The sequence below is a fragment of the Gallus gallus genome, chromosome 3 (assembly GCF_016699485.2).
Source record: "Gallus gallus isolate bGalGal1 chromosome 3, bGalGal1.mat.broiler.GRCg7b, whole genome shotgun sequence".
Taxonomy (NCBI): Eukaryota; Metazoa; Chordata; class Aves; order Galliformes; family Phasianidae; genus Gallus; species Gallus gallus.
This window is the reverse complement of record NC_052534.1, coordinates 19,372,888-19,394,383: the sequence shown is the minus strand read 5'-3', so window position 1 is coordinate 19,394,383 and position 21,496 is coordinate 19,372,888. Positions and strand designations below refer to the sequence as shown.

At 34.6% G+C, this 21,496-nt stretch overlaps 1 protein-coding gene across 7 annotated transcripts in view; it reads left to right on the top strand.

The window, feature by feature from the left end:
- SPATA17 (spermatogenesis associated 17) overlaps positions 1 to 21,496 on the top strand; it is a 189,531-nt gene that overhangs the window by 36,231 nt on the left and 131,804 nt on the right. For all 7 annotated transcript variants that reach the window (XR_005858125.2, XR_005858126.2, XM_040697417.2 and 4 more), the window contains 3 exons: positions 227 to 350; positions 15,445 to 15,648; positions 21,301 to 21,452. Coding sequence is in view for 5 of the 7 variants with exons in the window: in XM_040697417.2 (XP_040553351.1) it covers positions 227 to 350; positions 15,445 to 15,648; positions 21,301 to 21,452 (480 nt within the window). In the remaining 2 variants the exon portion in view is untranslated. The remainder of the gene's footprint in view (positions 1 to 226; positions 351 to 15,444; positions 15,649 to 21,300; positions 21,453 to 21,496) is intronic.

The following is a 21,496-nucleotide window of genomic DNA, read 5'->3' as shown; positions in this document are numbered from 1 at the left end:
TAATACACCAGTTTCGGCATTTTCATCCTATTTCTTCTCAGCTGTCTCCATGTAGAGTCCTGCTGCTGTGGAACTCGATGAAGTGTAATTTTCCATTCTAGTGTTGCAGTATACTGCTAATAGTTAATAGCAAAGCACCATGAGACTATAAAAGGGTTAAAGTAAAATAAAGCATTACCAGGTCTTTTATTATTACCACATGATTGATAGATTTATTTTATTACAGGAACGAACTCCAAGAGTATGCAGAAATGAATGAAAAAAAAAAGAAGAAGAAAGACCTAGAAAAGAAAGAAAAGGAAAAGAAATACAAAGCCCGAAAGATGCATTACCTCCTTAGCACTGAGCAGGTTGGTATACCTGTCCCTGACAGCTCATGCAAACCACTTGGGCCCCCAGCCTGACAGAGATAAACTAGCAGGCTGAATGGGACATGACTTGTTGAAAAGATATCACAAAGACACTACTTCGAGTTCAATTTAGTGCTTTTCTATAGGCAAGAGCAGGTACCATGACTATTCCACGGCAGCAGCTTCATAGAGGCAGCATCAGCACTGCTGGCAGAAAGAGTCCAAGTCAGCAGTTTGATCTGCCACTGTGATAACACAACACGAAGGGCATAACCTCGCTTTAAAAACTCATTTTGACTGGCTTATTGTTGTGTTGTTGCACTTGTCAAGAACTAACAAGTTATTAAGCTGAGGAGGGATTTCATTTTTTCCTCTTTTTTAAATTGAGCTAATGCTGGGACTGGTTCAGTCTTCTCTTTGTTTTTAAGACAGATTGTAAATGCAGTTTTTCAGCAAAAGCTTTTCCTAGAACTGCCTGAATCAGCTTATTTAGCATAATTGTTTTTACATAGAAATGCCTCATAAATTTTAAATATTTACTGATTAATTTGTTTTGTATTGATAGAAGTGATATATTTTTCAAGCTTTCTTATGTGTGCTGCTTTTCAGACAGCATAGCCATAGATGTGTCTTAGACAAAATGAATATGATTGGTAATGCTTATGCTTTTGCCTTTTGTTAGTGCTCTTTTGTGAACTTTCACGTAAACCGTAAGGGCTTAGTGATTGGTCTTACTTCGTATGAATAAGGAATAACAGACAGCTGGGATATGTTGACATAAACTAAATGCTTCTTTTTCTGGATTCTTACTCATTTCTTACTTTATGTATCCTACTCATTATTTATCTATATAGATTATCCATGTGGAAGAGGTGCTAATCCTAAGGAAAGCAAGAACAATACCATGCCACTTTGTGGCAAAAAAATTTAATATTTTCTTCTGTTAGGGAATCATTTTAATCTAAACATTAATTAAAATCTAAATGCATTGACTGGATATCAGTTATTAAAAAAATCAATTTTCCAATAAAATGTGAGTAATTTTAGTTGCAAAAAATAGCACAATAAAAATGCTATTGAGCAACAACAGAAAAAATTCTGAATGACTTTTTTTTTCTGAGGGAGTTAGGAACTAAAATTATTTCACAGTAGTTAATTTCTCCAGTTGTAAAGCTAGAACATTAACAATTATCTGTACATTGTTTTTCTTTTGCTTTATACTGTATTTGTGTTGGAGAAACTTATGTAAAACAAATAGGTAGACATTAATGCACTTTACCTGAGTCAAAAAATTGGATTGTTGTTGACAATTAACAGGCTTGCTGTCTACAAAGATTTCAGTAAACTTAGTTCACTTCTGATAATACTGTCTTAGCAAGCTGTGATGCTTATTTAAGGAATGGCAAGAGAGGCCTTATTTCAGTCATCTACCAGGAGGACTTCTGGTAGTGGGTGGCAGTAATTATTATGATCTGATGAATTTGGGTTTTGATTTTACAGAATTACATAGAGTTTAATTTTCAGAATCTTTCAGAACAAAAATATAATTGATTTTGCTTGCAAAGATGACTTGTGCATACAGTGATCAGTCCACAGAATTTTTTCTTTAACACATAATTTTGCTTCAAGAAACATCTTTGTAAGGTAGTATTTTGAAACATGAATGAATGTAAATCAAGGGAACACCTACAAACACCTTGAAAAACAGCAACCATCGCTTTATTGTCATCAAACTGTGTATTTAACAATTTCTCATAATCATAAAATTTTATATCTTCCTAAGATACTGAGCAGATGATTTTGTTTCAGAATTTACTGTTTTTATGCTTTGTGCCTGGCAATGTGCTCTCTATATCCTTGCTCTTCTGACCTGACTACAGCTGCTTCTTGCTGTCTTCAAAGGATAGTTAACTGGATTACTGAGCAAGGTCTGTTCATTGTCTCAGTATAACCAGGCAGCAAAGTCAACACTTCTGAGTGAGTAAAGGAAATGATATCTTTTGTAATCTAGAGACATAGCAAATGAAAAGAGGAGGCTGATAAAATGGATTTATTTTAAAGTCATGTATTTAGTAAAGCCCAGTGAGTGCAGATCATCTGCTGAAATTTTTGTAGTGGTGGAGCTAAGCCACACCAGGGATCAAGGCTGCAGATACTCAAGTGAGTTATATATTGACAGCATTACAAAATCTGTATCTGCAATAATAGTTTCTAATATGTCCTATATATTGTGAATCTTTTTGTTTTATTGCAAGCATGGAAAAAGGTGTGTTTACTTATTGTCAGAAAGGAATTGTCAGTAAAGATTTATATGTCAAGTTCCTCCTTCTACAAGCTGAAGCCCACAAAACTATCTCAGAAATATGTTACAGGTTAAACAGGGAAATAATCAAGCATGTAGCTCTACACAATGTAGCAGATAATACAGTGATCCCTTGTGCCTTTAAAGACTGTTAATCCTGTATTGAATTCAGAATTTGCATTTCACAGATATAATCTTATCGCATTGATTAAAAATATATACATGTATACAAGGCTGTGCCAATTTTTTATTGGTAACATTATTTCACATTTCAAAAAGTAAATCTTACAAATGCTGGTGTTTGAAATGTACAGGGTTGTCTAGTATGCTTTTATAAAAGCAAGGCTTAGGATAAAGTCAACTTTTTTTTTTTTTTTCTGGTATTAACTTCCTATTCAAGCATTTATTTCTTTCACAAACTGTTTCCTTTATAAAGAAAAAAAAATGGAGATTAAACTCTGAATTAGTATACATTATTTGTTGTTGTTGGTATATACACATAGCCTTATATAGACAGATCTGAGCTTGCTTTGATTACTTTCCAAGCCAATCTAGAGCTATAACGTGGGACTGAACCTAAACTAATTAGCCTTGTTGAGAGCCATGGTATATTAGCTGTAGAATTAATACAATTACACAGCTTCTAGTAAGCTCAAACTATGAGCAGAATAAGTGTGTGAACACTTTAATCTCAGGGAAGAAGTTTGATCTACCTAAAAATGTTGGAAAGGAATGCCTACATTTAAATCTGCATTACATCAGTTTTTTTTTTTATTTTTTATTTCTCTTTGGCGTACTGATTTCCATTAACATGAAACAGTGGCATTCAGGGAAATAGTCGGATTGTAAAAGCTGTATGCTATTATACTGTGTTTTACACTTTATGTTTTGCAAACAATTAATGGAGTGTATTTTGACATGAAAATCTAACAAAACATGACTATTTCCCATAGCTACTTGTACAAATACATTACATTTACACAAACATTTTAGCAGACATAAGCTATTCATTTTGATTAAAGAATTGTTTTAGCAAATAAGTTTAAAGAAAAGGCAGATGAACAAAGGAAAATACTTTTTTTTGATATATCCTGCCGACTTCATAACAGAAAAATGTTTTTCAGCTTTTCTGAAAAACAGCAACTTTTTTTTCTTCTTTTTCTGTCTGTAGTACCAGCAGTATCTATGCAATACAAATATAATGCTCTTTACAGGTAAGAGTTGGCTTGAAAAAAGAAAGCAAATTTTGTTTGATTTAAGCAAAGTTAGTTGCCAAGTAATGTCAGGAGAAAGAATGGGCTCTAAAATTTCATGGTTATGAAACAGTGAGCTTTTAACATATGCCAGTAGTTTCAATAACTAGTCAAGTAATATCTGACACACATTAACTTCATTTGAAGAAAATTTCTTCTACACGATTCCCATCATTATGAAAAAAAAAACAAACAGTCAAGTTAGCAGGTGATAAATTATGTTGTCTGCTCCACCTACTGGTTGCTATTTGCAAGAGATTCTAGTGTGAAAATACAGCAAGAAGGTAGCATCTATAAGGCTTCCAAATAAAATTCCATTTTAAAAATAACATCCTCTATTTCAAATTTTATTTTTTATATATGCAAGAACATTATGCTTTTTTTTTTGTTTTTACCTTAACAATGGGATAAATTCTGACTTTATGATGAATATAATAAAAATTGCAGTACATACTTAACCAGACTTTGCTTTTGTTCAGAATATTTCTTGTCATTTATTACTGGAAATAGCGTAGAAATAACAATGCAGACCTATTTCTATTTTTTTTTTCATTATTTTTATCAGTCATACTATGAATGAATTACAAGTTCTCTTTGAGATGTGGAACTTGAAATAATTAAGATTTTACTGATCCATAATCACAGTGTAATGTTTCCGTTACAGTGGTCGTGATCTGTTTTTTCAGTTGTCAGTAATAAATGAAAAAGATCTTTAAGGTTAATATTTAATATGTATTATAAATACGTTTATCTATATATATCGTCCATCTCTATCCCTGTAACTCCTGTCTATGTATTCACAAAACTCACTGTAATTGAATAGTTTCTTACTTCTGCTCTTTATCATACTAGCAAGGCGGACATTTGTAGGAAAGGCAGTCCTTTGCAAAGGGCTGACAAACTGTAAAGTCAATGAAAGATGGACTAGAATTACTGAATACATTGATGGCACTTTGTAAAGGTGAGTATGAAGAGTCCACATTTATTGAAGTGTGGTTGAGCGATTCCTATCATTGGTATTTCCAACCTTCGAACAAATTTTGCAAATTTTGGTCTTTGCATTACAATGATTAGAATGTATGATAGACTAAATCCAAATAAGCAGTGTCAAGCTAGAACACTGAGATGGATTGTTTAAATGTGGCTTGGTGGAGTGAGCAACAGTGCCAAAGTGAGTCTGATCCTGGGTGAGAGCAAGCGTGTCAGCTGCTGCTAGCGCTACTGTAGCTACCCCTTTACAGTTCAGGTTTTTTCCCATGGAGGCAACTGTACTGGGTGAAGTAAAAGAGAATTTAATCCTCTTCTGTCCAACTTTCCTCTACTTTTAAGTAGATAAATCTATTTGGTTAACATTTTCAAAAATTTCATATATTGCACTTAAATTTTTTAAGAAAAAGGGATCTGAAACTAGTCCAGAAAGCAAAACTTCTTTGTCATATGGTGTCTACAAAAGCTTGGGGGCTTAGCCACATAACTGTAAAACCAGTTTTGATATTATTGACAGTGTGGTGTTATACATGCCTCACTTCATCTTCTCATTGCCCTGACTTGTGGACTCAATCCCAGCCTGGCTTCCAAAGATGAACTTCATGTTCTTTGATAAATCCTGCCAAGATTAGATGAGTTAATATTGGTCCTCTTTTCAGTGGGATCTTCTATCTGAATGTGTTTACCCCTGAGACCTTGAAAAAAAAAAATAAATGAATTGTGCAGTTCTGTATGTATGCCTACTCAGACTCCTGACTTATAAACATCAAAACCATAGAGTCATAGAATGGTTTGTGTTGAAAGGGACCTTCAAGATCATCTCGTTCCAAGCCCCTGCCATAGGCAGGGACACGTCCCTCTAGACCGGGTTGCTCACAGCCCCATCCAGCCTGGCCTTGGATGCCCTCCAGGGAGGGGGCATCCACAGCCTCTGGGCAAACTGTTCCAGTGTCTCACCACCCTCACAGTAAAGAATTTCTTCCTAATATCTAGTCTAAAATCTTCTAGTCTGGGATCTTCTTTCTCTTGGGCCCTGATCAATTTGAGGACCTGAGTTAAACTGAAGGCTCTCGTGGCCCGCAGTGCTGTCTCTGACAGTGACCGACAGAATGTGCTTATGGAAGAGTACAAAAATGGGGCATGGGGCAATATAATGATAAGCCAAGAATACTCCTGCAGTTTCCTTCAATCTGTATTTGAAAGACTTGTTGTTATTGGAGCTTTCAATTTTTGGATTGTTAAAGTGTTCAGGTTTTGCTTCAGTATTCCTCCAGTTCCTGCTCCTCTTAAATACTGAGAGAAGGAATAGCTTGAACAGAAAGAGTTTAAGCTCACAATATTAACTAGCCCTTGAATTGTGCTTGCTTTGAAGACCAAATTGACTCATTCTCTCTGCAATATTATTTTGCAGCATGCTAATTTCACAGCATAGACTGTTATTGTTAAACAACTAAAAAAATCTATGAAATTTCATTTATTAACTACCAAGAACAGGATAAATGTTTGACACTCAGTCTGTCTTTGGACACCTAGCAGTTTTATTCTTATACAGAGAAGGATTCAGATAGAGCACTGCCCTTTGGTTGTCAGATGCACAGTTTAAGAGACAAGGCTGCAAGTTTGATCATTTTAGGTTAGTCCTGTGTGAACAGTCCACATCAAAAAATTATTATACATAATTTGTTACTACTAGCTGTTCAGGAAAGGCCAAGGACTGAGCTAGCATGAAGAATGAATTAGCTCTTACCTTTTATGTTTTATTTCTTTCCTCTTTACTGTTTTAATTTTATTATCCTATCTCTAAAAGATTCAGAGAATGAAATTACCATTAATTATAAGCACTAATACATCCTGAAGATGAACTAAAATGTTTGTTTATTTTTTTAACGTAGGTGCCCCAATCACTGAACATCTTCACCTATCTGTAGATGATTAATATCCACTCATCACTTCTCTGCCAAGAAGTCAGATGCTTCTTACTACTTTCCATAGCTTGTACCATAAAAAAGTCCCATTGAAATTAGAGAGGAAAAAGTGAGTTTTCCTAGCTCTCAGATAGACTTGCAGCTACATTTTAATAGCGTTACTCTATAAAGCACTTTATACTACAATGTTCTGTTATAATAAGTTATTATTTCTAAAGGATTCTCAATTTACATAAAATTTTTCTTATAGTATTTGTGACAAGTATGTTTGATCAGAAAGCCTTCTTCACAAATTCACTTCTGTTCGGGAAGTCAGATGTTTCTCTTTATTCACAGATATTCAGTAAAGGAAAATAATTCCAGGGAAACTATACTTACCTACAATCTCACTTTGTAAGCAATCTCAGTTAATGCTGTTTAATGTTTCTGTCAAAGGACAAAGAAGGGTAAACTAGAAGAGGCCAGTAATTGAGCTGTTTGTGGTTCTGGAAGGCACTGTACCTGAACAAAGATATATTTTCATCTAAAGGGTTAATTCTGCTGATTCTGAACTCCAAAAATGAAGTTTGAATTATTTCTGCAGACAATCAAAAATGTTTAGTTTGCTTAGAATTTGAGCACAGCTCTTGATCTTTTGGATTACTCATCCTGGGAATACTCAGGACCATAGTTCTGCTACTCAATACAGTATCCTGGTGATGTAAAAAGAAGATAAGTTCTGGAAGCTAAAGGATATCTCCAGAATTTACCCTATATTCATTCTGCCATAGCCATTTAGTGGCAATTTACAACACAACTTCTGCATATTTTTCATTTTTGCTAATATCCTTTTCAATCAGCCTTTCCTTTTCTCCAAGAAGTGGTGATCATCTCACTAGAGAGGGGAAGTAGGTCCTTTTCAAGTGAACATGTCTCCAGAAGAATTTCTGTTTGTCACGCTTGCTAGAAATGAGACATTTTCATTCTATTCTCTAGAGTGAAAGGGTGAAATTAAAATTGGGAAAACTAATTCATTTTAACCATGTTGCACAACAGTATTGCACAGTAATTTTCTAGAGGCTGCTTCTTCTAAAATCATTTTAGTTTGAAAACTTCTTTTTAATGCCAGCAAGAAAATCTGTTATTTTCTGTCCAAAGAAATGAGAAAGATTTTACACTACACTACAGTAACAGATCATCTGTTGCTAGAAGGAACTTACAATAAGATGTAAAGATGGAGTTTTTGGGGGATAGATCCTATGCCAAGTCCTGCAAGTCAGTTGTTTTAAGATTTGTCCATGCAGACACATCTTTTTTTCAGAATCTGAATTGCATAGCCTGTGTTTCTATGTTTTTTCTAGACAACAAAATTCTTCCTCTACTCCTGTGGATAGGATTAATGGCAGAGTTTAAAGGACAAGCTGTGTGATCTATCAAAAGTGTACATGCTGAGATCTTAGAAAAAACATGATCAGATTTTGTGTTTTATTCTCAGTTGAGATGGCAAAAGGGTTGGATTGCTGCAGGGTCAGAAAACTCAGGGAGTTACATATTGAATGTGAGCTTTGTGTATGATGTGCTACATGCTTTGAGAAAGAATCTATATTGCAGAGAAATTACAATGTAGTACAAATGTGAACTAAATCACTTACTCATGGAGCCACATTCACACACACTTGCATAGAGTGGAGTTCCATTGATGTTTCTGAAGTAGTTATTGGGGGTAAATTTGCCTGTTATGTAGTAGCCCAGCTGGTGTTTATACAAGTTTGATGTGATGTGTGGTCTTACTAAGGTAATTTTTGAAACTGTAATATGAGAAATACATGCTAAATTAGAGATAAGTGCTTAAGAAGAGAGAAGGTCAGGAATGGCATGGGAGAAGTCATGAAGATAAAATGCTGTACATTTCTCAACAGCAAACCTTCTTGTTGATTAAGAAGTAGCACTGATGGTATCCTTGCTTTAATGAGACTTCAAGATGAGTGATGTACACACCAATTCTTTTGTTTTTCAGCTCTTAGGCAAGTTAATGGTATAGTAGTAAAGTTATTTCATTTACTTGCACAGTTTATTCAATATTCAATGCTTTTATTTAGTATATAATATATACTCTTAATCTGGGAAGTCTGTCCATCCTGCAATGGGCATCAGGAGAATTGTATATCTTTCCTGATATTGTTTTGCCTTTATTTTTCATGTTTTATTTGTTTTTAATTTTTTTCTATTTCAACTGTCTTGTAAGAAAACCTTGGGGTTTTTTTTATATTTTTTTGGGTTTTTTTTGTTATTACATCACCCTTTTCTGCTTACGCTAATCTAAGTAATGTGGCTTGGTTCCCTCTTTATTCTTTCCTATATAAGATCCTATGGATATTCATTAAATCTTCACATAATACTTTATTGGTCTTATTGAGGAGTGCTTTGTTAAACACACTGCCACTTTCTGAGTTTTTAGTCATTGCCTAATCCTATAGATTTACTACAACAAATTGTGTAATAAATCTGTCAGAATATATATCAGTGAGAGAAGGTTCACATATAAGCACAATGCAACAAACACAGGGAACAATGGAACAGTTAAATGTTACATGATTTTGATCTATATTTGTGCTTTTTGAAGAAGTGAATGAATTCTCTAGAATTTTTTTCTGCAGCAAAATAAATTTACACATGGTTCCCATGGCTCCCTGTTAAGAGGGTGTTCTCCAGTCTTCTGATATATTGCCCTGAGTAACCTCTAGTTTTACAAATTCAAAGTTACTAAATGGTGCCCAGTGAGAAAAGCAGTGATTTTCAAGTTGATTTTTTTTTTTTTTTTTAACAAAGCTAACTTTTTCCATTATCAAAATGAGAGTAGAAGAAATTTTTATTTTAAAGACACAAATTGTATCACACATTTAAATAAGTATTTTAGGGTTCTGGAAAAGTACTCATGAGTGTAAATAATGTTAGCTTACAGTATATTCCTGGGCAGTGAGGAAATACATACTGTGTTTTCATGTGCAGTTAATGAGACATAGACTGTGCAACCACCTTCAGGGTTTATTCTTCAGACTAATCTCTTAAATTCCTATTTTCACAGGGTGTTTGTAGAAGCAGGCTTATTTCAGAGGTTTCTAGAATTCATATATGATTCCATAGTCATAACAGCTCTTAAAGAACGAGTGATAAGACTAATGGAATTTCCCATATCTATTTTTAAAATAAAGTCATTAATCAAGCTAAAATCTATTTTCTGCTTGTTTTGAAATCAGTTAGAAGTCAAATGAGAACTCAGTAACAAAACTTTCAATGTTCTGTCACTGTTTTGTGTCTTTATAATGAGTATTGTTTCCCATGCCATCACTCACTCATTCAAGTCATTATTCCTGATCTGGTCAAGTCATGAACAGCCTCCACAAGAAAGAGATTTGATGGAACAAGCCTCAGCCAGAGAGTTGAGCAGTGAAAGACAGATACATTTTTGGATTCCTCAGTGTTTCCTGTGCTGCTATGTTTTGGATGTTGTACCATATTGATCCATGCATTAAACTAAGGTTTTGTTCCTCTTTTGTCATTTTGCGTAAATACCCACGCAGTTGTTACCTGCTTGGAGACTCGGAAAACATTCTGATTTCCTGCAGTTGAGCTTAGTGTCACTGCAGGGTTAGTGGTTGATTTTATGATCTGTGAGCAGGGTACCAGACTTGAATGTTTTCTTGACACCTCTTTGTATAGTCTATAAAATTACAGCCTAGTTTACTCCTAACCGTGAATTTAAAATGTGATTGCATCATTGTTTTGATATCAAACAAACATTTCACAGATGAAAAGGACTGAACTAAGCTTTAAAATCTGAAGGCAGAATAACAATAATTAATGCTTCTATTACTCTGTTTAAATAGTATTTATATTAAATAGAAGACAGGTAATTAATCCCACTTGAAAGAATATATGCTCCTCATCACTCATTTATGAATTCTTCTGTCTTTGAATAAAAGTGATATCTCAAAGTTAAAATACCTTAACTACAATAACAAGCAAGGTACTCTAACGAATTATTTTTAGCACAGTATATTATAGAGAATATTTTTATTATTTATTATTTTTATAAAGTTTACCGGATTGGGCCTAAAAAGTAGCATTATCTAGTAAGCACTAAACTGTCATTTATAAAATTTGGTGACGGTTTTTCTATTGTCAGCCACTGTCAGAAAATTTTATTTTGAATTAGAATGGTGAACCAGACCATGGTATTTTTCCAATACATCTATTAAGCTCTCACTGTATTTATTAATTGTTCATAAAAATATGTATTCATACTAGTTTCAAAGTAACAGATTATTCCTGTTAAGCCACTGCAATGTGTCTTAAATATTTTGAAGTTTCAAATTTGATTTAGTGGACATCATTTCATTGTACTTGTTGCTAGATTATTATTATACAGAATTTTAATATATTAATATTTACCCAATAAATGTCACATTAGAGATATCCCATTTTCATAATGCATGGAATGTTTTGACAAGCTGTAGTAAGCTACGTATTTAGAAGTTTTAAATTTATTTTTTCTTACAGATGTGGCTGCAGCATCATTTAAACAAGGGTTTTTCTTGTGAATCATTAATGTTTTAAGGTATTTCTTTTACCTCCCAGGGAAAGTATAACTGGGGATTAACAAGATTGTTCACTGGAATTCATGTGGAAGCATAACTGCAGTAGCTAAGAAACGATCATGTTTCCTTTTAGTTCTCAGCAAGAGTAATTGAATGTTGAATATCTTACTAAACGCTGGACTGTGACAGTGTGTTAACACTCCGACTATCTCCTAACAGCAGGGCAATTATTTGCTGAGTGGGATTTTTATAAATCCCCTGGCAGTAGTATGTCCTGATAATTATGATGAAGTGCACTGGTCAGTGTTGATTCAGCAATCCCTTCTCTAGCAAATATTTCATTCACAGCTCTCCTTCATGCTTTTACTTTTATGGCTTTTAGAGATCTCTTACCTCTTCTCTCAGTTTGCTTAGTTTTTTTACAAATTACAGTGGAGAAAAAAAGGATTTTTGAGTTTATTCCCTATTTTGCTGAAGTCTTTTCTGTCTCCTTACATGCGTTTTGAAGAAGGATTTATTTAAGACATTATTAAAAGAGCAGAGTGAGAAAGTAAAGCCTTATTCATGGTCTTATTGTGGCAATTTCTTGTAAAGACCACCTCCATCTAAGGTATTAAAAACAAACAAACAAAAAAAAGCTGTTAATAGAAGCATTTATATTCATGATATATGCTATTTCAGAATTTTTGAGTTGATATGAAAAAGAAAGTAAAACATACCTTTATTGTAGTTCAGTTGAATTACAGTAAAATGTATTTTTAATACAGGAGGATACAGTTTCTATTGACTTCATACTTGCAGTTTCTTGTCAGCTCATCTTTGCTGATTTTTAATTTTGCATGTATGTAAAATTTGCACAGCAGTTGCTTCACTGTATCTTCTAGGGCATATCTTGTTTGGAATAGTGGATGTAGATTTAATTACTTAAAGTCAAGAAATAAGATAAATTTTAATTCATAAGTAAAATTGCAACATAATTGTTCACATTTTATTATATCACTCATGATCACTGATCTTTTCTGAGGAATTATCTAGCATAACCAACACCATCCTGTCTTTTCCTTTCTATTTGTGCCTTTTCTCTTTCTCCCCATTCCTCCACGTACTTTGTTTCTTTTGGTGCACTGTTTTGTTTTCAAGGCAAGCTCCTGAATAATTTCTTTGTTATATTCCGGGAAAAAATATCAACTACGTTTTTCACTGTTGATAATGGTAAAGAGATAGAGACAAAAAAAAAAAAAAAAAAAAAAGGCCATTCTACAGCATACATTAAGTTTAGGATTACAGATGTAAGTGATACAGAATATTAAATAACATACACATTACATTATTTTTTCTAATATATATATATATATATATTTAGTATGCCACCATTAATTACAGATGTGAGAAAATATTTGGGAGAAACTAAATGATAGAGTGTTAGAAATGCAAAATCATTCAAAATATTAATGTAATGCTAAGGATGACTGGGTAACAAATGGTACATTTGCCAGTATGCTTGACCTGACACAATTAATATTCCAGGTCATGCTTGGGTTTCCATGATGGAAGGTCTGAGGCTGAGAATTCTTGGGGAAAAATATATCTATTGTATAACTCATTTCTCTCCCTGCATTTTTTTTTTCCTCTGATGGGCGAGAACCATAGTCTTATAAAAATAAAAAAAAAATAAATCTGTGCTTTCACACCTCATTTGCCATATTCACCACTGGGCCACCATTCAGCAGAAGAGGCTGATGCAAGGAGGTCAGCAAGAAGCTATTAGCAGAGTCGCCTCCTGAGATTACCTTGGTCTTATTGAGTTGGAAGTTAGCATGACAGTACTGCAAATAACTCAGCTGTAGGTTTTTTAACAGTAGCACAGATTTCCCCATAGTGTTTGTCACTTTGGAAAATTGTTCCTGGAAATGAAGTCCCAGAAATCTGGCTTTGACAGAGGACTTTCTGTGTTGTGAAGAACATGAGTACAGAAAAATGTCATACTTCCTACAGAAGAGATACTTTCTGTAACCTATCATAATATTTGGGAGGGTAAAATATATTCTTGTGGACTAAAGGTGAAGAAAATATTGAAATCAAACTATGAGTTAGTATTTCAAGATATTTTTCTCCAATTAAAAAAGCAGTACTAACTACAATAGTTTTGTAGTTGAGAGGATATTGTATTAAAGCAGGGAAAAGATGAAGTTAAAGCTTTTCACTTACAGTAATTGTCTCAAGAAGATATGAAAATCTATTAAATGCCAAGGGCTTTGATCCTTCAGATTCTTACATTTCTGCATACTGCCATCTCTCTGTAGAGGGTAGAATGAATAGGGCATTTATCAGTACACAGCACATACACAAGGAATTGTAAAAATGACTCTGATATGCAGAGATATTTTAAAATTAATGGAAGCAATTTTACCAGAGATTGGTTTGAACTAGAAAATAGAATCAAACTCATCCCCTACCAAACTTTTCTAATTTTAAATCTAGGCTTAAAACCTACCCCCAAACCTTGGGGATTTTAGAGTAAATTAGTATTAATTTTATCTATCTAGATACGAACTCTACTGATTGCTCTGCTATCTGTCTGTTTGAATACTTGAACACATATAATTAAAATGTAAAGTAATTAACAGGATTGCTTGAAAAATCATTAGTTAAAATGCACTTCATAATTAATTTTGTCCCAGATCTTACATAGAGTTTCATCAGTAGAAGGCACAACATCTTGTAAAGTGTCCAGCTAGCCTCACAAATGTGCCTCACTAAAAATCCAAATCTGTTTTCATATTTGTTACAGTATTTTTATTTTTAACCTGATAATATGTGAAAAGAGAGCAATGAAATATGACTCTTATTTATGGCAACTTTTCAGCAATAATAATCCAAATGACACTGAATCAGTGAGTTCCCAAACATATTATGGCTAATTTAGGTGCCATTAAAAGTGCTGAAAGTCAATCCAATTTGTGCACCTTGAGACAGCTGCATTTCAGCGTTCGAATACTGTATGAAATACACATTACTGCCAAGTGTTTGAACAAAGAAATGTCAAGAACATGCATAGTATCACAATATAGATTACAAAATGTAGTTTCAGAATGCCATTATACTCATATGGCTATTAATACTTCTCTAAATATCAACTATAGAAGCAATGCCATTTCTTACAGCCCAGAATAACTCATGGACTCCTATTTTGCAGTTACTCATAATCACACAGATTAATCCTGCTTGCCAGGTATTTGAAGCATGGATCTCTGTAATTTAGTTTGATATCCTGATGAGCTGAAGGAACAACCAGTAGTTGTTTGGCATGAGTTATCTTGCCTTATCTTTACTTATCTTTATTCATGTCCTTTTTTCCATCACACAGTTACACTGATAATATAGTGGGATAGTTTACACAAAGAAGAGAATGTATAACACTGGACAAAAATATATTGTCAGGTCAAGAACACTTGCAGAATTTGAGCTTATAGCCCTTAAAATTTACTAAAAATATTTTGAATAAACTACCATCTTTGATTATTCTTGTCCATTAAGTAAGGTTGAAATGAGCCTTATTGAACTTTTTTGAGACAAGAAAATTGTGATTTCCCAGTTGGATATGCTAATGAAAAATGCAGTAGAACTAATTAGGGATTGTTCAGTCCTTTCAGCTCCAAGTTGTTTGTACTTTAGGAGGAAGCTGGAGAAAAGCAAGGTTAGACATATACTTTTTTACTTACCTTTCCCTGCATCTCTAAAATAATGTCTTTTTTGTTCTGCTTATTCAGTACTTCTTAGCAAATAAATGCAATATAAGAAAAACAACTGAGCTTTAAAATTACCTTAAAAATATTAAGAACATTGCAAGTGTTCTATTGTACATTGTACATAGGGTACGGTTTCAGGTACATGAAGATCATCTGTGTATTTCTTGCTTGCATAAAATAAAAGTTAAATGCATTCAAAGGGCTGAAACACAGATTATATATTACATTATCCTATTTAAACACCTCTGTGAAGAGAACTGTAAGTCAGTTGAAGTCAAAAGTAACCTCGTCTTCTATTCAGATTGCAGGCATATACAACTCGCCATTCAGAAAATTCCCAGATCCAATGGAACTGCTGCTCCGGCAGTCAAAGCCATTGAGCCACAGGCAGCAGCAACCGAAGAGTCCCTTCACATATGATCTGTATGACTGGCCAACTTGTAAAAGACCTCCAGCTTTCCCCACAGGAGAGCCCCTGCCACCTATTGGCAGACAGAAACCTCAGGTAACATTTTTCAGTATCTCTTTGGCTGCTTTTGTTTAAATATTTTATGGATTTATTATTATTTTTTTTTTAATAGAACTCATACTTGCATTCAGGATATAAGTCTTTGAAACAAATCTGTCTTAAAGAAAAGTATGTTATGTAAGAACAAGGCAATGCCATTCTCTAGTCCTTGCTTTGGAGAAAAAAAAAAAGTCAATTCTGAGAGTCAAAGAGATCTGATATAACTGAGTATCATCTTGATTCATCAGATGTAAAATTTTTAGGTTCCAAAAAGTTGGGAAAGTTTAAGGCAATATGAAATAACTGCTTATTTTTTTTTGACATTATTTTCCATGTGGAGGCTAAACGACACCCTCTCAGTATGGAGTAGTTTCTGCTCTTCTGCGTCCACTAGCTGTGTGTCACATTTAATCATGAAAGTTTCTACACATTGTTCTGCATCAGTCATCAGGTTGCTCTTCTCCTCTCCTTAACTGTCATGGTCTCAATTTCATTTTCTGTTGATGTCAACATGTGTTGCAGATAGTTTTTTTTTTCTCTCTTTTAAGTAATGGAGATCTCCAAGATAACGCAACGGAGTAAATGTACCACAGAAAGGCAAAACAGCTTTTACCACCTTATCTAAAATGACTGGAAATATGTCCAATATACAGAGCAGATAGACCTTTGAGACCTTTATGTTCTTCACTTGATGACAAGTGGATATTTTTTCAGACATATAGCTTTTGCCAAGACATGCCTGATACAGTTACTTTTGAGACAGTGGTTTTTGTCTTCCATTCTGAAGAATTTTTCAGTTTACCCAGTCAGCTAACTTTCTCTTTTACGTACCTCACACATAAACTTTATTGCCAACTTGACTTTGAAGGACTGTAATATCTTTAGAACTTCTCATACACATTTTGGATGATAGAATCCAAATTGGAATGGACTCACAAGGACCACTGAGCGCAACTTGTGGCTCCACACAGCACCACCTGAAATCCAAACCCTATGTCTGAGAACGGTATCCAACACTCTTTGAACTCCACAACTGGAGCTGTGCCCACTGCCCTGTGCAGCCCGTTCCATGCCCATCGCCCTCTAGGGCAGATCCTGTCCCTAACCCGTAGCTGCCCCTCTCCTGACACAGCTCCATGCTGTTCCCACAGGCCCAGTCTCTGTCACAGGGAGCAGAGCTCAGTTCTGCCCCTCTGCTCCCTGTGAAGAGCTGCAGCTGCCATGAGGCCTCCCCTCAGCTCCTCTGCTCTGAGATGAACAAGCCAAGGGACGTCACATATCTTGCCCTCTGGATCCTTCACCATCTTCATAGCCTTCCTTCAGATGCTCTCTAATAGTTTTATGTCTTTCCTGTATTGTGGCACTCAGACCTGCACCCAGTGATAGAGGTGAGGCTGCACAACGCAGAGCAGAGTGGGACAATCCTTCCCCTCACCTGACAGCAGTGCTCGATCTGGAGCACCCTCGGGGTACAGTTGGCTCTTTGGACTTCAAGGTCTCACTGCTGGCTCAGGTTCAGCTTACTGTCAACCAGAATCCTCAGCTATCTTTCTGTGGGACTACTTTCCAGCCTATTACTCCCGAGTCTATGCATATATGTAGATCTGCCCCATCCCAGCTGCAGAATCTGGCACTTGTTTCATTCTGTTGGTGGTTGTCCAGCTCTCCAATTTGTCAAGATCTCTCTGTACAACCTCTCTACCCTAAAGGAAATCAACAGCTCCTCTCAATATAGAGTCATCCACAAACTCAGTATGCATTTAAGTTCTGCATCCAAGTAATTGATGAAAACATTAAAAAGAACTGGCCCTAAAATGGAGCCCTTCAGAACTCCATGTTTTTTTGTTGTTGTTGTTTGTTTTTTGTCTTTTTTTTAGAAAAACAATCATTCTAAATAAGACCTGAAGGCTACCATTTAACTGAAAAAATAAGTAACAGTAATAAGCAATTGACGATATATAATATACCTTTAATGGTATTTAACTCCTCTGAATTTATATGGCTATTTCCAAAAACAGTGTTAAGTTTGTGCTCCGGCTTGGTTCAAACTTTGTTTAACCATGCCATCTGCCACAATTTACATGTGGTATATTGGTTGAATTTGCCATGGTCTCAGAGGCTAACACACACTCAAGAGGCTTTTCTCACCTTTGTATCACATCTGACTTGTCCATAGGAGGACAAGTCAGTATCCATGATGGGATGTGAAAGCAGAGGTAATTGGGTTAGAGCACAAGGAACAGGTGTAGACCTGACAGAGATAGAAGTGAGTCCCACAGAGTTTCCACACTGCTTGTAATAATAAGGATCAACTTCAAATAAATTTTCCACCTTTGTCCTTCCCTCCATTCATCCCCACACTTTAGCTGTTTAAGCTTCTTCATGTAATGATCTCATTGACTCACGTTAAAGTCAAAGCGTGACCCAACTGTTTAGTGATCAGGGTGTTTGAAATTGAATGTATGTTCATGACATATATATATGACATTATAGCCTTATCTTCTGGGACCAAAGGGGCTATGACAGTCCTTCTGCAGGATGTGACCAAATGCATTGTCTCTCAGGAAAGAGAGGAAGATTTTGCGTAGGTTGTAATGGTACAGGAGTCATACTTTTTAAAAAAAGAGACAAATCATAGCTTCTACATTGCTAACTTGCTCTTGCAAAACCACTTTATTGTATATAAAGCATCTTACAAGCTTCAGTTTGGGTGTGGAATACTTTATAGATGTTTCTAAGTTCAGATGTACACACAGCAGTGGTGCACAGACAGCCTTCCAGAACAAACCAGAAGAGTCCTGTTTATTTTCTGCACCTCAAAGAGAGAATTTACTATATAATACTTTAATCCTTTCAGCACCCTGGGATGTACACTGTGGGGCAAATTTTCAAAGCACAGCGCGTGGATTTAGCTGCGCGACTCTTATTGATGTTAATGGGAGTCACACGGCTAAATCCCTGCACAACACTTTGACAATTTAGGGTTGTATTGTCTAAGGAAAGGACACTGTTTTGAGCTGATGAAACAGCTGGAAATGAAAACCCATCAGAATGCATCATCCTGAAAGTTGTCCAGTGTGACAGTAAGGAATTTAATTACTAGCTGTATTTGTGTCCTAGTTCTCCGTGATAACACCTTCTGGCACCATGCTTCTTTTTCTTGTATATATGTATGTCACATCCAGGGTGAGCCACTTGTTACTCTACTGTTCACTCAGATATCTAGTAACTGTGTTGCTGATAGGGTTGGATATATTACATAAGAACTATGTGTGCTTAAAAGAACAAAAAATAAATACTAACATTCTCTTGGGGTAATTGGTATTTTGCATTTTATATGTAAGCTCTGTGTATGTGAGATAGTGTATTTAAACATTTTAATGATGCTTGTATGTCAGTTATAACAGATCTAACATTTGTATTACTAAGTTATCTATAATTACAGCTTGATGGAAGCTCAGATAATTCTAAAATATATTCATTAGGTGCTTATTGCTAGATAAGTTTCTACAAATACATGACTCAGAGAAGTGGAAAAATCTGAAGGGAAAGTTTAGAGTAAACTTAATATTCTGCAATATGCCTCACTTTCATTATTGATGACACAGCCTTTTTGAGGAGACCTTTTGCATAGTTAAACTCTTTTTGTCTTCCTTTCATTAATGTTTGCTGTGTTCTACTAATTTCATTTCGACTATGAATCGAGAAAGAATTAAAAGTTCTTAGAAACTGCAGAGAAGGAAAAAACGTTCCTTGGACATCTGAATTGGCCCTTATACTTGTGAAATATGAGTGCATATTTTATGATGAGGAAGAAATAGAATATTCTGAAAGAATATTTTCCAAAAGCAAACATATCTGTTCTGATATCACTTGACAAAAGTTTATTTCCTCTTTTCTCTGTATATTCAGCTCTGCAAACATCTTACAATACTGTTCATCATTTTATCAATGATTTAAAACTTATTTTATATCTCAATTGTTTAATTAAGAATTGAAAACTTATTTTATATCTTGATAGTTTATGCATTACTAGAATATTGTTTACCAGTTTTAATGACGTTTTTTAGTATTGCTCTTTTTTTAAAAAGTATTTTTTTTTAGTATTGCTCTTACGAGCAATAGCAATTTTCATTCTGTTATTCTATTTTAAAAGACTCATTGTAGTCATGCTAAATAACCCTTTTTTTTCTTTTTCTTTTCTTTTTTTTTTTTTGTGGGGACTTTTAGAAAGTAAAATCAGGAGCGTCTGCAATAAGTTTAAGCAGTATGCTTGCTTACTTACTAGGATCTTTAAAAAGATCTCCAAATCATGATGCTGTGTCTTTAAAAAGTAAAGTTCCAGTAAAAATCCATTAAGTACTTTCAAATATAGCAATCCTCCTGTCCAGCTGTGAAAAGTACTAGATGATACTTATTTGCCATTTGTGTTATTTACGGTCCATGACTTTTATGGTAACTGGTTCCTATTATTGGTTTCTATTAATGTAAAACATAAGTGAACATAAATGAGGCGTGAATCATTTCTTTTTATTAGCCCCACAGTCTTCACTCAGCGCTCGCAGTAACTCCAGCTGTGACTTGTTAGTGATAACCTATTTAAAGAAGAATATCTTAAAGAATAAAGACTGTGATTAGGATTCTTTGTCTGCCCATAGTTTCCAAAGGTTTCACTAGTTCATTGCAGGATCAGCAATGGTGAAAATAAAATAAAAATTAATTAGTAACACTTCTAAAACCAGAGTTGCCACTAAATTGTCCTGAGCATAATATGGCACTAATTGTACTCTAGGTGAGTTCACAATGGTTAGTTCTAAAAGACATGATGTACGTCACATTGACAGTGCAGGAAAGGACTTTCTCCTGCTGTTTATCTGTGCTGCTAAATGGTAGATGCTGGTATGATCACTTATTAAGCAATGTAACCTGGGGAAAACAAATCTCTCTCTCTATATATAGACTTTGTGTGTGTGTGTGTGTGTATGTATGTATGTATTATAGATGCATTACACACACATTTATGAAATAAGTAGGAGCTTTTAGGATTTTTTTTTCTTTGAAACTAGTGAGATGAATGTAGAATTAGACTTTTAAAAAATTGACTATACAGTTACATTATGGTGGTCATTAGTTTGAATTGTGTTAGAAGAATTATGTTTTAAGTCACGTATGAAGTTCCCTTCCACATAGCTTTATAGTTAAAATTGAAAAGAGCATGTTCTTTAAGGTGAAACGTGATTTATCTTATGAAAAGGAAAAGACTTTCTGCTTAAGCAGAATCTATATGAAGCTAATACTTGTATATCAGATTTTATTTCACCAGTATTTTTTCCAAGAAAAAAATAAGCTCTCCTAATCAGTTCTAACAATGTATTGTTTTAAAATAATAAATATTTATTAGAAACTAAATAAATCTAGACTGCACACTTCTCATTCTCTCTGTGGGGCTTTAAAGCATGTTATCAACCTTTGTGTTATCTGTAACTCTCTATCAAAATGAACTGCTTTAATTATTTTGGAAGAAAAGTCTTGCTACACTTCCCAGGCACTCTATGCCCTCTTTCATCAGTGATGTGTCATGAATAAAAGAAGAAAATAAAAGAACTATAGCCCCACAATAAAACACTTACATTATCCTATACCTTTCAGGGGCCTTTCCGTGATGCCGCTGAAGTATTGCGGCAACGCTACAAGCCTTTGGAACCAACCTTACGAGTGGCAGCATCAATCAGTTCACCACTAGAGAAGGCCAGAGAGGAAATGAAAAGGGAGGAATGGAGAAAATGTATACATGACAATGAGTAAGTTCTTTGCTTTTTCTTCTTATATTGTTATGAGAACGTTT